This window comes from Neofelis nebulosa, chromosome 8 (genome assembly GCF_028018385.1).
Source record: "Neofelis nebulosa isolate mNeoNeb1 chromosome 8, mNeoNeb1.pri, whole genome shotgun sequence".
In the NCBI taxonomy this organism is placed as follows: domain Eukaryota; kingdom Metazoa; phylum Chordata; class Mammalia; order Carnivora; family Felidae; genus Neofelis; species Neofelis nebulosa.
Genome location: NC_080789.1, coordinates 84,344,332 through 84,361,711, shown reverse-complemented (window position 1 = coordinate 84,361,711; position 17,380 = coordinate 84,344,332). Strand labels below are relative to the sequence as shown.

At 38.6% G+C, this 17,380-nt stretch overlaps 1 protein-coding gene across 3 annotated transcripts in view; it reads right to left on the bottom strand.

Moving 5' to 3' along the window:
- BCAT1 (branched chain amino acid transaminase 1) overlaps window positions 1-17,380 on the bottom strand; it is a 102,604-nt gene that overhangs the window by 39,524 nt on the left and 45,700 nt on the right. For all 3 annotated transcript variants that reach the window (XM_058743348.1, XM_058743347.1, XM_058743349.1), the window contains exons 3-5: window positions 16,032-16,232; window positions 9,824-9,934; window positions 7,332-7,451 (exon numbers count right to left, since the gene is read on the bottom strand). In XM_058743348.1, the coding sequence (XP_058599331.1) occupies window positions 7,332-7,451; window positions 9,824-9,934; window positions 16,032-16,232 (432 nt within the window). The remainder of the gene's footprint in view (window positions 1-7,331; window positions 7,452-9,823; window positions 9,935-16,031; window positions 16,233-17,380) is intronic.

Below are 17,380 nucleotides of genomic sequence, written 5' to 3'. Positions count from 1 at the left end.
TTCCTAAATTTGGAAGTATTGTAACTGAATATGTGTATATGTGTGTTATATAACACATGTGTGCATTGTGTGATTATGTGTTATGTAATGCATAATATATAACATATTATAAAACCTGGAGTGATTATGTCAAATATAATTGGGAGCAAAAAAGCAGTTAGCTCAGAGAAGGGAAGGAAATAGACACAAAGGTGGACTGATAACAGAACAATATGGGAAAGATCTGAGTAGCCCCGTCTGTTATTTCCACACTTACCACTGTGATTGAGCCACACCACATTTCTTCACAGCACTGACCTCTACCTATCAGTACATGTTCATTTCATGGGTTTTATTACGAAAATGGGACTCCTGCCCTAGACACTGAGTTCCTTGAGAGCAGAACTGTGGCTTTTGCTCAGCACTGTATCCCTAGACCCAACCCCACGACAGAGAGGCTAACAGCACAGGGGTTCTTATTTCATGTCTTTGAGCCTCGGTTTCCTTATCTCTAAAATGCCACCAGCAGCTCCTACACACAGGGTTGTTTCAGCACAATGGAGGCAGCAAGCACTATGGCTGACACTTAGGAGAGCTTCATAATGCCAGGGGACGGTGACAGTGTCAGACCAATGACTGTATTTCATCAAAGAAAACCAGGACTTTCCTGAAAAGCAGAACCTTCCTAGATTGGGAAAGTAAGATGGGCCAAGGGCATCTGGTTGGGAAACACTCTTTAAAGAATTCCCTTGGTTGTACATTTTCAAACTGCTCAGTGCAGGACCATATAAGGCAACAGGGAAATGGAATCCTAGTAAGACAACTGGGACAGGTGTGGCAGGTGTCTGGCAGGAACAACGTTGCAGCAGTTAGAAGTGATGGACTGGAGGGGCACCTGGGTGGCTCAGTCAGTTAAGCGTCCGACGTTGGCTCAGGTCATGATCTCACGGTCTGTGGGTTCAAGCCCCGTGTCGGGCTCTGTGCTGACAGCTCAGAGCCTGGACCCTGCTTCGGATTCTGTGTCTCCCTCTCTGCCCCTCGCCAACTCACGTGCACACTATATTCCTCAGAAATAAAAATTAATCATCAAAAAAATTGTTGAAAGAACGAAAGAACAAAAGAATGAAAGAAGTGATGGACTGGATATACACACAGTAACCTGGACAGAAATGAAAAACAATGTGCCTTGGGAAAACGTTAAGAAACACAATGAGATCTGTAGAACAAAACCATTTACATAAATGAAAATGCCAGGCATACAAAGTAATGAGAAATACTTAAAAACACATACAAACCAAAAGAATATTCATTCAATACATGATAATGATTTCCAATGGGGGAGAAGGAGATGAGATGAGACTGGGGAATGAAGATGGAAGGGAATCAAGAAACCAAGAGAAAGACCTCAGCGCCCATGATGGGAAGGTGCTCTGAACTGAGAGGTAGAATTATTTTAATTTTTTTTTTTTCAACGTTTTTTATTTATTTTTGGGACAGAGAGAGACAGAGCATGAACGGGGGAGGGGCAGAAAGAGAGGGAGACACAGAATCGGAAACAGGCTCCAGGCTCCGAGCCGTCAGCCCAGAGCCTGACGCGGGGCTCGAACTCACGGACCGTGAGATCGTGACCTGGCTGAAGTCGGACGCTTAACCGACTGCGCCACCCAGGCGCCCCGAGAGGTAGAATTATTAACTGGCTGCACCACACTCCAAGGGTAGAAATGAAGAGGACCACAAGAAGCATCCCCTGTGATAATGATGCAATGGAAGAGGCTGTCCACTGGTATGAGTAGACTGATGAGAACAAGCTGATCATCACAAGCTGCAATCAATGCAAATAAGCTGGATCTCTGAAAACCAACTCAAAATTTGAAGATACTTAGACGGGGCCATTAATGCGAAACATGTTAAGTTATGCAAATGAGAATTTAATACTGTGTGTAACCAGTGTAGTGAATAAATATCTCAAACAGGATCGCAAAAGAGCGCATTAAAAGTGTGGACGAGGAGCACCTGGGTGGCTCAGTCGGTTGAACATGCTGAACTCTTGGTTTCGGCTCAGGCCCAATCTCATGGTTCAGGAGATCGAACCCTGTGTCCAGCTCTGTGCTGACAGCACAGAGCCTGCTTGGAATTCTTGCTCTCAAAAATAAATAAACATTAAAAAAAAAAAATTAAATTGTTGGGACGCCTGGGTGGCTCAGTCAATTGAGCGACCAACTTCGGCTCAGGTCATGATCTCATGGTCCATGAGTTCGAACCCCTGTGTCATGCTCTGTGACACAGAGCCTGGAGCTCAGAGCCTGGAGCCTGCATCAGATTCTGTGACTCTGTCTCTCTCTGCCTATCCCCCGCTTGCTCGCTCGCTCTCTCCTTCTCTCAAAAATAAATAAACATTACAAAAATTAAAGTGTAGACAAAACCCAAGTTAACGATCACTAATTGCTGCTGTAACTAGTTGTCAAATCTGTTCAGATTCTTTCATCTATAGAGGCTACAGAATGAAGAGAAAAGATGGGAAGATATAAGATGTATAAGCATAAATAAAGGCAGTGAATAAAGAGAATTCTTTTCATGGGAACTGTTATGATTATAGATTACATTATATGGGTGATATAAAGATTTTACAAGGTGATAAAAGGAAAAGAAAGACATGTCTACGAAATTTATGTCCTTAAGCTCCCTACACAGTGAACCAGAAATCAAGGAGTGGACCATTTGGCAGCAGGAGTTTTATAAATGTGAGCTCTAATGAGAATGTCATACTGACAGATTTCCAGAACATGTGAACGGGGAGAGTGTTTTATGTGAAGTGACTGAAAATGCTCTGCACTGTTCAGATTGTATTCTGTGCATCTGAGGCTGGAATTGACCAAAAGCAGACTGCCTCTCTAGTTGAGCTCAAGTGCAGAAATTTATTTAGGGGCACTCTGAATGCAGAAGTAGGAGTTAACTGAATATGAGGAATTCATCAACCTCCACATGAGCGAAGGTCAGTCGATCTTGGAGTACAGCTGAAAAAAAGTCCAATCTACTGGTAGCTTACACATCTGTGGCAGTCAGCCTGGGACCTGGTCAAAGGGGCTGGGTGAGCTGACTCTTAACCACCAGACCCGACCCTTCCTGTGACACTGCTTCTCAGCCCTGCTATTATGCAGTGCTGCCTCCAGTGAGATGAGATGGCACTGAGAGAAACTGGAAAGTGAAAGGCTGAGAGCCATGACCATACAAAAGGATTCCAGAGTTCATGGCTGTGCGTATTTTGCTACAGACTATGGTCAAATCACCTGTATACTTAGAATCACTGACAAAATAAAGCCTGTGTCTGTTTGTACGTTCATATAGCTGCACCTGCCTGGAGCTACCAAAGAGAGTGAAGTTTGATAAAACATGTTAAAATCAGTGAAACTCAGCTTTTTTAGATGTAATGTTCAGTATCCGGTACTGAACCTGACAGTCATATAATTTTTGCTTCTTGTCTGGTAAAGTGAAAATTTAGAAACTGTTCATGTAAATGTTCTTTATTTAAATATTACAATTTCAGATTTTATCTTAAATTCTAATTGACACATAATCAGCTGTGGTCTGAAGCATTCTACAGCTTTTAGCTTCTCTTTAATTACCTACAAATACTCAGAAGATATTAAAGGGATGCTGAAATTTTTTTTTTTTTAGTAGGCTTCAGGGGACACCTAGGTGGTTCAGTTGGTTGAGTGTCTGACTTGATTTCCGCTGAGGTCATGATCTCATGGTTGGTGAGATCGAGCCCTGCACTGGGCTCTGTGCGGACAGTGTGGAACCTGCGTGGGATTCTCTCTCTGCCCCTCCCCTGGTCACATTCTCCCTCTGTAAATAAATATATAAACAAACAAACACTTAAGAAATAAATAAATACAGTAGGCTTCAGGTGCAGCATGGAGCCCAATGATGGGCTTCAACTCACGACCCCGAGATCAAGACCTGAGCTGAGATTGAGAATTGGACACTCAACCACCTGAGCTACTCAGGCACCCCTGAAAAATCTTTTGGTAATATGAATGATTTTACTCTCTAATTTAAGCCTGTTACAAAAGGTTTATGTATCCATGTTTAGTATTTTGTTTAATAATATGAACCTTATAGAAAAAAATTTTTTTTTAATTTCTACCCACTGGCAGCCTGGTATTTTTTTATTGGCAATCTCTACTCACTGGTTACATATTACTAGCTGATTATAAATGTTCCAATAAAATACTTTCCTGTTTATTACAATCCTAAACCTAAAAGGATTTTAATAATGGATCCAATTATCAAAGGCCAGAAGACATATGACAAACTGTACAAATACATTCATACATAGGTATTACCTATGAAAATTGGTAAAAATGAAGGGTCAGTTAATTATAAAACATGTAAAGAAGCATCATATTGCAAATATAATGAAATTCAGAAGTTGGTATTAGAGTCACTGTCTCAGTACATGGCAGCTACCAAATTGTACTAGGCATGAGAAGGAATGATTAATATTTGAATGTTATATCATGGCCCCTGAAAGTGATAACAACACCCTGCCCTTGGGATGACACTGAGCTTTCAAAGATATAAATATTTCTACCTGGTGCCAGTTTACAATCCCTGGAGCAAATAAAGCATTCAAGACTGCTAGACATATGCTGAATTCTTTCACAACGTTTGAGATGGTGATACTCTTGAAAGTAGTTAAGAAATCCCTGGAGAGTTTGTTTAAATGCAGAGTCTCTGATCCTGGCTCCACAGATTTAGATTATTTGGATCTGGGCTGGAGCTCAATACAAATAAATTTGTTGTTCAACACTGAATATTCTATACACATAAGGGAATATCATACCTGGGAATAGAGATCGACTAGGGGGTGATATCACTTAATAAATGACCCCAACATATATTTGCTCATTCAAAGAAATCAAAATACCTCTTTGATCGAAGACTGCCTTAATCAGTTAATCTACTCATGAAAAGAACATAAAAAAAAAAATGGATTTCAGCCACAGTAGATAAGACCAAAACATCAGATAACTGATATGGAGGTTGAGCCCACAATTATTTTGTGAAGCCAGTGACAAGACAGAACCCTCACAAAACCAAGTAACGTAAAAAGGGCAGCAAAAGTTAGTAATCCCTGATGAAGTAATCCCAGTGAACCAGAAGTCATTGAGACTAAGCCAATACTCCAGCCAATACTTTACTTATTAATGCAACCACCATGAAAAGACAGTGCATGATAATTACCAGACTAGATTATATAACATCTGTGTAGAGTACAAATGCCTAAATCCATGTTTTATTGAACATTATTTGTATTATGCTCATTTCTGAATTATAGGTGATCTTTTTCCTGCCTACACCATTAATTAGAAAAATTCTAGTTGATATAAATATACCAACCAAATATAATGTTGACACATCAAATGATATCAATTATTTCCTTCAATTCTTACCCTATTGCTTATAAAGCAGATTTTTAAAAATTCTTGACTCTGAGGCCCAAGGCATGATCAAATATGTAAGCTGGCAGAGTGGAAGAGAACTACTTGGCATGGCTTTTGTCACCAAGATTCTTAAATATGGGCAGGCATCAGAATTACCATTCTGATTTACTCAATGAAAATCTCTGGGGATGGGAGTCAACACATATATTTTAAAAAATACTTGGGTAATTCAAATACAAAAAGTTGAAGACTGCCAATAGAGGGGATTATTGTGACAACAGGCTAGACTATAAAATCAGATTTAAAAGGTGGTCTAACTCTAGATTATAGGATTCTGGGACTCTAAACAATTTGCTAAATCACAGAACTAATTACGCTAGAAAACTACAGACCAATACCTTTTAGGAGCATTGACATACATTCTTAACAAAATACTTGCAAACTGAATACAAGATATAATACTAATTATTCACCATAACCAAGTAGGATTTAGTCCAGGAATGCAAGGTTGTTTTAAAACCAAAAAATGAATACACTATAATTATAGAATGAAGAACAAGATCACAATCATGTCAAGACATATAGAAAAATCATTCAACAAAATCCAACATCCATTCGTGACAAAAATTCTCAACAAACTCGGAATAGAAGAATTAGATCTTACAGTGGGAAACTACTTCGGGATAACGGGAAGACAGTGCTTCCAGATTAGTAAAAATGTTTCAACAAACATTAAAAATTGCTTCTTCCTATCCTAAAGTTAAATAATATAAAAAAATAAAATTATATAAATAAAAATATAAAATAGATTAAAAGTTCATTAATATTAAAATGCCAGAGACGTAAGGAGCAGATCATTTTTTAAATTGTCCCAATTCTTTCAAGTTTGCTAGGGAGACTACAGTTCATGAAGTTCATTATCTAGATTCTTAATAGTCTTTCAAAGGCATCAAGAGGGTGTCAAAAGACCATTTAGGTATTTATTCTATGGCCTTCTATTTCCCTACTTCTTGCATCCAGATGGCATAGTAGAGAACTTGGTAAGCTTACAATTACTTAGTAGAGAACAGAATGGCTAGACTATAGTAAAAGCGTTATGTTTCCTCTCTATTCCTAAAGATCTCCATATGCTACCCACACTCAATCTCCCCCACCCATCAATTATCCCTTCGTATCACTCACTCTAAGAGGAAGGAGACAAGTGAGAGGGTCTTTATAGAACATACTCAACCCACACAAACAGCCTTAGCCTTTCCAGGCGTGTCCTTTTGCAAGGGCCTCAGCCAGTAGAGTGTGGCTCACCAGCAGATCTTACAGCCATGCTGTTTAAAGCTACTACTCTCAAGTTCTAACCCTCCCATTGTGAACTTTATTTTCAACATTTCCTGTGAGGGAAGAGGGCCTTCCACTCCCAATCCTTAGTAATCCCAAGACTTCAGGAAAATGAAAATAAGAAGCAGCAGCTCTTCCTTCTCCAAATTTCAAAACCATTACCACTTCGACCTTGGAGAACTACTGCCAAGACGAGACATTACACTGAGGAATGCCTCTGAGGAAACTCAGAAAAATATTGAGGAAATCAGTATTTGGTTAATCTTGATTAAAGGAAAGCAAACAGCCCTGCTCATTGCTCATCTACGTTGGTAACTGTGGCTGCTGCTTCTGTGCCACAATGGTGGAATCAAGTAGTTGTGACAGAAACCAAATGGCCCACAAAGCCTCATATATTTACCATCCGGTCCTTTAAAGAAATGTTTGCCAACACCTAATCTTGATAATCAGGAGAAAGGAGTCATTTATGATGTGGCTGGCGGCCCTTTCAAACCATATGCTAGAAGTTTCACACAAGAATAAACAATGATAACTTGTCTACCGAAGTACCCCAAAACAAGAGTCAGTTTGTACCTCAGTTCCAATGAATGTAGGACGAATATAGAGACTAGCAGTTGTTGAATAGGGGACCCATTCTTGATCCAGTTTCACAAGCTGTTGAATGCACTCTAAAAGTTCTTCCTTGTCAAATACCTGAAGGAACGTAAAGCATAATGAATAATGGGATTTTCTTCCACTGGAGCAATAAGAAATGATCCTCACGAAAGCTTTAGACTGTTAAAAAAAAAAAAAAAAAAAAAAAAAAAAAGCAGTAATAATAAAACCAGACAAGAATTTTTTTTCTGTGTTTTTTTTTCCACCAAAATTGTGATGGCATGATGGATTACCCATATGGGGGAGATAAAATGTTGGATCCCTACCTCTTACTGTAGCTAATATCAACTAGAGTTGGATTATATACTTAAATACGATAAGACATTAAGACTTTTATGGAGTAAACATTTTAAAATACCTGTGTCTCCTAAAGGTAGACAAGAATTCCTAAATCAGAGACATAAAGCACAAATCATAAAGGAAAAAAATGGGTAAAATTTGGCTATTTAAAACTTAATGATTTCTGTTCTTTAGAAGATGTAAGAAGCAACAAATTGGGTAAAGTTATTCATAACACATAACTAACCAAGGATCATAACTTAAATATGTTAAGATATTCTGAAAATCAGTAAGAAAGACACAGATGACCCAACAGGAAAATGGGCAAAGGCAAAGGGCAGTTTATTTCTAAGGAGAAAAAGGTTTTCATGTACTAGATAGGTGACAGTATGTAAAATAAGTAATTTCTACTCACTCAACAGGACAGAGAAACATACTGTCAGAGATGTATGTGATGGGTTATCCAAGACTGAAATGAGTCAGAAACACGCATGTGAACAAAACTCATGACATCAAGAACTGGCTATTTAAATGGGAACTTAGAACCAGGAATCATAGCACAGTATTATAGAAATCAGGATTGTCCATCATATAGGACATAGCATCACCCTGCATCACCTGTAGGCATCTCTAGTACTGTTGTCTAGCGATAAGATTTAGTGGAAAGAGAACTTGACCAGGAATTAAATAGACTTGCACCCAGTTTCTTGCCATGTCCCTTTACTCTGTGACTTACGGCAAGTCATTTAACCTCTTAGGGCTCGAATTTTCTTCTAGTACAAAGGTGCTACTAAAATGTACAACATACACCTTCTTGGAAATGGCTTACTGTTATGATTCAACAGGCAAAGAATGTAAAACCATCAGACACAGTTTGTGGTAGAGCTGAGGTCCAAGAGATGTTACGTCCCTTTCCTCCTGTCCCCACTTTAAAGTATTTCCTGGTAATTTGTAATGGCACAAGAATTAAACAAGTTCAAAGAATTCACTGTAATTTCCCTTCTGGTACTATATTATGGCCTCTGAAGGAGGTAGGTGAAGCATGGGTTACAAAAGTAGGAAGGAAAACGAAGAACCTGGCTAAAAAGGAGTAGTTACTTGGGCTTCTTCAAAAGTACAGCTTGGGCTAGGTTCCTGAAAGTTAGATACACAGAATATGTAAAAGAAGAAAACAACTTCTTCAGCTCAGAAAGGCAGCCTGGTCACGTCTCAGGCAAGGGAAGTAATCTAAGACACCTCCTACCTTGATATGAGCCTTATAATCTAAATCCAACCCACTGTATAATGAATTCTGCTCTTTAACAAACAATGTTCTAGACAGGAACCAATGGCTATGACAAACCATTTTGATATCATTTAAAAAAAATAATAAAGCTTGGGGTAAAATATCAAAATAAGTCACTGCAAACTTGCTATTGCCCAAAGCAATTAGGCAAGATACTCCCAAAATATCTGTGTGGCACACCATATTTTCCATTTCACATATTATAAATTCATAAGGTCTTCAAATTTTATTTATTTTAGTTTGAGGTACATTTTTCGTCCTTATCCTATTATCTCCTACATACATATTAATCCCCCACAGACACTCACAAAAAATAGGCTCTGGAATTGCTAATTTTTACCTCACTGATTACAAAGTAGATCGGAAGTAACTTCAGTGTTCACATGTTTGTACTGTATATCAATCTAAGTACAGTTGACTCTTGAACAACATGGGTTTAAATCGCACGGGTGCACTTGCACGTAGATTGATTTTTTTTTTAATAAATATAATTCAGTACTGTAAATGTATTTTCTCTTCCTTATGATTTTCTTAGTAACATTTCCTTTTCTCTAGCTTACTTTATTACAAGAATTAAGTATATAATACACACAACATAAAAAAATATGTGTTAATCAAGTGTTTATGTTTTGGTAAGGTTTCCAGTCAACAGTAGGCTCTTGGTCAAGTTTTTGGAGAGTCAAAGTTACAAACAGATTTGCAACCATGTGGGGGCCAGTTCCCCTGACCCCTGCATTGCTCAAGGGTCAACTACATTCAGAAATGATTTGTTCCATGGTAAATTCACAATGACCCATTACATTAAAAGAAAGAAACATACGAGAAACTCCTAAATCCACTCACATACCGGCAAAGTGGCCCTCACAGCAGATCGGTACATTCTATCCATGTTGAGGTTTGGCCGAAAGAGTCGAATTTTATTATCTACTCCTCGAAATGCCTTCAGTCCTTCGAATAACTAAAGATAAAAGAGAAATAAATCTTAGGGAATCATTAATGAAAATAATCTGTGTTTAAAAGACTGACTTTTCCATTGGCGCTCATCTTCTTCATCATGTAAAGTTGTTGACTTAGACCAAAGATCTCTCAATCTAGAAAAAGCCAGCAGTTGACAGGCTGGTTAGAGTAGCTGGGCTAAAAAGAACTTCTTTAAGGAAAAAAGAAAAAAAAAAAAAAAAGAAGAAAGAAAAGAAAAAGAACTCTTTGAGTACCAAAAATCTGGTAGGAAGTCAAAGGTATCCCTTACCTAGGAGCCATATTACTAAATAACACCTCAATGTAGGTGGGAAGAAAACATCTCCAATCACAAAACATGGCAAACTACCCAGACAATGAAAATGGAGGCAAAGAACTCATGGTACCCTGCTGCCCTAAACACCCATGCATCCTTTCATTTAATCGGGCTCATTCAAACTCTGGATAGTAAATAATCTAGATGTGACCAGGGTTGGTTTAGTCTCCCAAGTCATAGAACCCAAGCAGCTCAAGACCATCCTGTGTTAGGGCCATGGCACCTTTCTCAAAATGGCGCCCCAGACAAACCACTGGGCAGGGATGTTAAAAACCTTTGAAGTAGGTGCAAACTAACCATAAGAGACTCTTAAATACTGAGAACTGAGGGTTGATGGGGGTGGGGGAGAGGGGAAAGTGGGTGACGGGCATTGAGGAGGGCACCTGTTAGGATGAGCACTGGGTGTTGTATGGAAACCAATTTGACAATAAATTATACTTAATAATTTAAAGAGTAGGTGTATACTGATACACACGGAAAAGAGAAAAATCAATAATTTTACTGGGAAATTTTAACACTGGTTCTCTAAATAACTGACAGAACAAACAGGCTGAAATTCGGTAAAGATATGGAAGATTTGAAGAACAGGAAAAATAAACTAGCCTAGTGGATACACAGAGCCCTGCACACACCACCTGCAGAATGCATGTTCTTTTCACATATTTCCCAACCTTACATCAGAAACCAGTATCAGAAATACAGCCACAAAATGTCAACATTTTGAAAAGAAGAAACTCATTTACTAAAGTATGAGTCAAGGAAGAAAAATTATGGAAATTAGAAAATTCGAACTGAATGATAGTTGGGCCTTTAGAAGCTTATAGCCTTAGAGCTTACAAGAGAAAAGAAGTCTACATCATGCAGCACAATGTAAAAGCACTAGATGAGATTTAGGTACAAATATGTGAGTAACTTATTAAATGTAATAGGACTAAAGCTTCAGTTAAAAGATAAAGATGTCAGGGGCGCCTGGGTGGCGCAGTCGGTTAAGCGTCCGACTTCGGCCAGGTCACGATCTCGCGGTCCGTGAGTTTGAGCCCCGCGTCAGGCTCTGGGCTGATGGCTCGGAGCCTGGGGCCTGTTTCCGATTCTGTGTCTCCCTCTCTCTCTGTCCCTCCCCCGTTCATGCTCTGTCTCTCTCTGTCCCAAAAATAAATAAATAAACGTTGAAAAAAAAAAAAAATTTAAAAAAAAAAAAAAAAGATAAAGATGTCAGATTGGTCTCAGCTGATAACATCTGAAACACACATGAGACAAAAAGACATAAAAAGAATTATGTCATACAAATTCTGGCTAAAGTTGGTGGAGGCGCCTGGGTGGCTCAGTCAGTTAAGTATCCGACTTTGGCTCAGGTCATGATCTCTTGGTTTGTGAGTTCAAGCCCCGGGTCGGGCTCTGTGCTGACAGCTCAGAGCCTGGAGCCTGCTTCCATTCTGTGTCTCCCTCTCTCTCTGCCCCTCTCCTGCTCATACTCTGTCTCTCTCTGTCTCAAAAATAAATAAAAAACATTAAAAAAATTTTTTTTAATTAAATAAATAAAGTAAAGCTGGTGGTCTAGGGCACCTGGTGGCTCAGTCGGTTAAGCGTCCGACTTCGGCTCAGGTCATGATCCCACAGTTTGTGAGTTCGAGCCCTGCGTCAGGCTCTGTGCTGACAGCTCAGAGCCTGGAGCCTGCTTCAGATTCCGTGCCCCCTCTCCGCCCCTCTCCAACTTGTGCTCTGTCTCTCTCTATTAAAAATAAATAAATGTGAAAAAAAAATTTTTTTTAAGTAAAGCTGGTGAGGTTACATTAGTCAATGCAGAACAAAATAAACTTTAATTCAAAGGTAATGTCACAGGATTCCATTTACCTTACAATTTAAAAATTGTATGCACCTGAGGTGCCTGGGTGGCTCAGTTGGTTAAGTATCCGACTCTGGATTTCAGCTCAGGTCACGATCTCACGGTTCGGGCGTTCGAGCTCCACATCGGGCTCTGCACTGAGGGTGCAGAGCCTGCTTGGGATTCTCTCTTTCTCTCTCTCTCTCTCTCTCTGCCCCTCTCCTGCTTGCACTTTCTATCTCAAAATAAATAAACTTAAAAATTAAAATTGTTTGCACCTGATATAGGTTCAAATATATATAAAGATTATATGATAATCTCATTAAAAGTAACAGATGTAAAATATACAAAAGGATAACATAGCATGAAAAAGTTGGATTTATCCCAGGAACAGAAGTTGATATAACATAAGAAAACATGAGATTCATTATATTTAAATAGCTTAGGTAGAAAAAAAAACTATATAATCATCTCATTAGATATAGTAAATGTATCTGACAAAATTAAACATTCATTTGAGACTTTTATTTTTTAATTTTCTTTTTAACATTTATTTATTTTTGAGAGAGAGACAGAGCATGAGCAGGGGAGGGGCAGAGAGAGGGAGACACCAAATCCAAAGCAGGCTCTAGGCTCTGAGCTGATAGCTCAGACTCAAAACCACAGAACTATGAGATCATGACCTGAGCCAAAGTGGGATGCTTAACCTACTGAACCACCCATGCACCCCTCATTTGAGACTCTTTAAAAAAAGCCTCCCAAGTAACAAAGAAGGAAACTTTGTTAAGTGATAAAGAATATCTACAATGTGGGTGCCTGGGTGGCTCAGTTGGTTAAGTGTCTGACTTGGTTTCAGCTCAGGTCATGATCTTACAGTTTGTGAGTTCAAGCCCCACATCAGGCTCTGTGCTGATGGTGCAGAGCCTGCTTGGGATTCTCTCTGTCTCTCTCTGACCCTCCCACACTCTCTCTCAAAATAAATAAATGAACTAAAAAAATTAAAAAAATATATATATCTACAATGAACTTGAACCAAACATCATATTGATAAAATCCAAAGCTTTTCTTTTCAGAGTGGGGACATCACAAATTGCCCACTGTAACTACTTTAATTCAATATTATGCAATTATATGCAACTACAATAAAGCAAAAATAAATAAAAAGCATTAGACTGAATAGAAAAAAGGAGTGCTTGGGTGGCTCAGTCGGTTAAGCGTCCGACTTTGGCTCAGGTCATGATCTCATGGTCTGTGGGTTCAAGCCCTGTGCCGGGCTCTGTGCTGACAGCTCAGAGCCTAGAGCCTGCTTTGGATTCTGTGTCTCATTCTCTCTCTGCCCCTCCCCGACTTGTGCTCTGTCTCTCATAAATAAATAAATAAATACATACTCTCATAGATCATGAAACAAAGGTAAGAATAAATATGTACAAAACCAGCACAAATCAACATATTCTTTTGAAATGTATTTCCTTAGATGAGGTAACCAAATACAAAATTATATTCTTATGTAACAGCAGCAGTTAGAAAATAAAAACACTATTTATGATAGGATTAAGAGAGGACTATTGGGGGGGGGGGGGGGCGTGCCCAAAAGAAGCAAAGACCCATAAAGACAATATAAAACTTTATCAAGTCATTAGAGACCTAACTAAATGCAGAAAGCAATCTCACACTCACGGATCCAAAGACTGAATATTATAAAGATGTTGATTCTCCCAAATCAATTTATATATCCAGTGTAACCCAAATGAACATCATGTCAGGGAGTTTTATTTTCTTTTTAACAAACTAAGCTATAAAAGTTGATTGACTTGATAAACTAAATTTAAAAGTTATAGGGAAGGGGCGCCTGGGTGGCTCAGTCGGTTGAGCATCTGACTTCAGCTCAGGTCATGATCTCATAGTTCATGGGTTCGAGCCCCACTCAGGCTCTGTGCCGACAGCTCAGAGCCTGGAGCCTGCTTTGGATTCTGTGTCTCCCTCTCTCTCTGCCCCTCCCCCATTCACTCTTGGTCTCTCTCTGCCTCTCAAAAATAAATAAATTAATTAAAAAAAAAAGTTATATGGAAAAGCAAAGGGCCAAGAACATCCAAGACACTCTTGAAAGGCAAAATAGAAGGACTTTTCCCAGGCAGACATCAAGACAGTGTGGCATTTATGCAGACAGACAAACAAAACAAAAGAACAGAATAGAATAGATAAGACAGTGCAATGAAAAATGAGATCCAGAAGCAGACCCATACATACATGACAGAGGTCATAATAAAGAGCAAATAAAGGGAATGCTTAAAAATTTGAAAGGAATATGGCAAATCTGAGAGCAGTGGTCTCAAACACAGTACATGTCCACCCTCAGAGTTTCTGATTTCTACCAAACTCCCAGGCCACATTAATGCTGTTGCTCTAGGGACCACACTTTGAGAACCAGTGGCCTATGGGAAGTACATGAGAAGGGATTACTGTGATTTTTGAAAGCTAAAAAATATTCTGATAGCCCCTGGCATTTGAAAACTTGTTGGAAATCTATTTAGATGCCCTATGACACAGGGAAGGGCAGCTACCATTCTTATTTATTTTATAGTTGAAGAAATGGAGGCTTGGAGTGTTCAAATAATCAAAGAATTCATCCAAACTAATACAGTTCAGACACAGAGATGGGAATGGAAACTGAAGACCCTCAAGTTCAACATCTAGTGGATACACTGGGCATTGAACAGGTTTCCAAATTGTTCAAATTTATAATTTTGAATAAGTTAATTGGACAGGCCTCTTCATAATTTTAGTGTATGCATTTAGGAGTGATATCACAGAAAGCAGAAGTCAGCATTTGTACCCCGTCTTTTCCCTTAATACTGTGTAACCTTGGCCGAGAAACTTAACTTTTCTGAACCTGCTTCTACAATAGCTGATAATGCTGATTTAAGGGTTAAAAATAGTAGGTAAGGACTGGGCTCTCCTTCTGCACCAGGCATGAGTGTGTATGCTTAAACAAATTACCTTACCTTAACCTTATAATAGCACTATGAAGTAGGTATTATCACTACTTCAATTTTATAGGTAAAGAAATTGGAAGCACAAAGTGATTTTAAATAAGCTTCCCAAGTCAAGGAGTTCCCTATGGAACAACAGAGACCAAATCGGAGCCAGATGACTGACCTGAATATTTAACTATGTTTTCTCACTGTTAAATGAGATGACCCATATAAGGTTCAGAGCACATTACTGGAATTTAATAAACAAAACTAATTTTATCATTATTGTTATAAATATCTACTACTACCATCTTTTAGTCCCTTAATAGGTAGGCCACTGCTTATTTCCAGGATTCTAATATTCTGGGAAAGATGTCCAACACAGTAAAAATGAGTAAAACAAAATGAGGGTCAAGGGAATGAGGAGTCTATTGTGAATCTAAGAGTGTATCCTAACAAGGACCAGAGAAAGCATTCTCCAAATATTTAATATTTTATGCTTACAATTATTCTACTCATGCCTGAAGAATGACATTTAATTACATGTCTCTTAACACATATAACTACACATTAATGCCGGTCATAAAAACATGCAGTTAGCATTAAAATGTAACCATTACATTGTACTCAATAACACCTTCTCAGTCATTAAAAGATCTCAGAAATGACTTAGTAAAATAGTAACAGTACCAGATTTTTTATTGCTAATTCTCTTACCTACTGTCCTTGTATTTGCTGTAAATAATTTCTTCATTGACATTATGGAAAATTCCAAATTATCTGAAAAATTGGTCCTTAAGACTTACCTTCAATTTAACTGCCTATTGGGAAAGCTTTAAAGACATTTATGACTTCCTTGAGTAAATATGATAAAGCCTATATTGCCCACAAGCTATTTGAGCAGGAAGAGCTGCCGTGTACTCACAGTGAAGATCTAATAAGTCACCCTCATTGATTCCCATGTACTTACTTCCACTGCATAGTGGAAAGCTGATGAGCCAGGATGCAATGATAGGTTCTGAAGTGGCTTGATATGTGGTTTATCCCATCCAAACTCTGAGGACCACTCCACGGTCAACATGTGATCTGTGAAAATACTTCCAAAAACCAGAGTCGCTGGGTCTGGTTTCTCCTTTAAAACGGTGGCTGGTGTGATTATTAGATCTTTAGCCTAGGGAAGAAAAATCAGCACCATTAAAGAAAAGTTATTGAACATCCACTGGCATGATGATACAGAAAATCAAAAGACAAATGAAATTTAAGTCACTGGCCACTAAAAAGTGAAATCATTTGACATTTAAGTGCTGGCAACTAACTCAGAAATTTAACAATACTATGTGAGCCAAATAAATCATGCCTGCATTCAGAATTTGGCTTGTTGTTTGAAATCTCTGCACAATACACTGCCTAATAAGTATCAGAACCAAATTCAATGATATTTAGAAATGAGGACAAAAGAGCAGATAGTGTAAAATGATGGAAAAAGTCGAGAACACGTCCCTTCTTCACTCTGACCATACTGAGCATTCGGGAAAGAGGTAAGGGGTGTCTTCTACGACAAAAACAGCAACACTCATGACAATTTGTTAAACTAAAATTAAAGTCATTAAGAACTGAACCTCTTGGCGATGGTTGTACTCCAACTCCCTCCAAGAATTCTTGGCATAAGCCTTCAAAACCCCCTGGGTGCATTATAGAAGAAATGAGCAGAGGGAAGCAAATGTTTTCCTCTTTGAAAACAGAGATGTAGAGAATGAACACCAAGATATAAATCCTCTATTCTGTGCTGAAACAGTGAACAAAGGACCTCTTATTGAAAGAAGGATAAATTAGGAGTAATAGGTAACAAGTTCACACAGCAGCATTTTACTAAATCTGCACATAGCCAGCTTGCCCATTACAAATGGCCAAATACATCCGTGCCCGAATCGCAGTCCCGAATCGCAGTCCCATCATTAACTTCGCAAGGGCTGAAGACTGCTGACAAAAACCACAGGGGAAGGAGCTTTTTGACCAATTAAAAGACAATATTAAACGAGGGACAGATTTGACTTCCTAAAGGTCAAATTCACTTAATACACAAATGTACACACTGCTCCCAAAATCAAGTATAGAACTTCCCTTTAGATCATCAGCTCTTATCCTTATATTTTTAAATTTTTTTTTTAAGTTTTAATTTATTTATTCTTTTAAGTAATCTCTACACCCAACATGGGGCTCGAACTCACAACCCCAAGATCAAGAGTCACATGCTCTTCCAACTGAGGCGCCCCTCTTATTCTTATATTTAAAATGATCCAGTTGTGGGGCGCCTGGGTG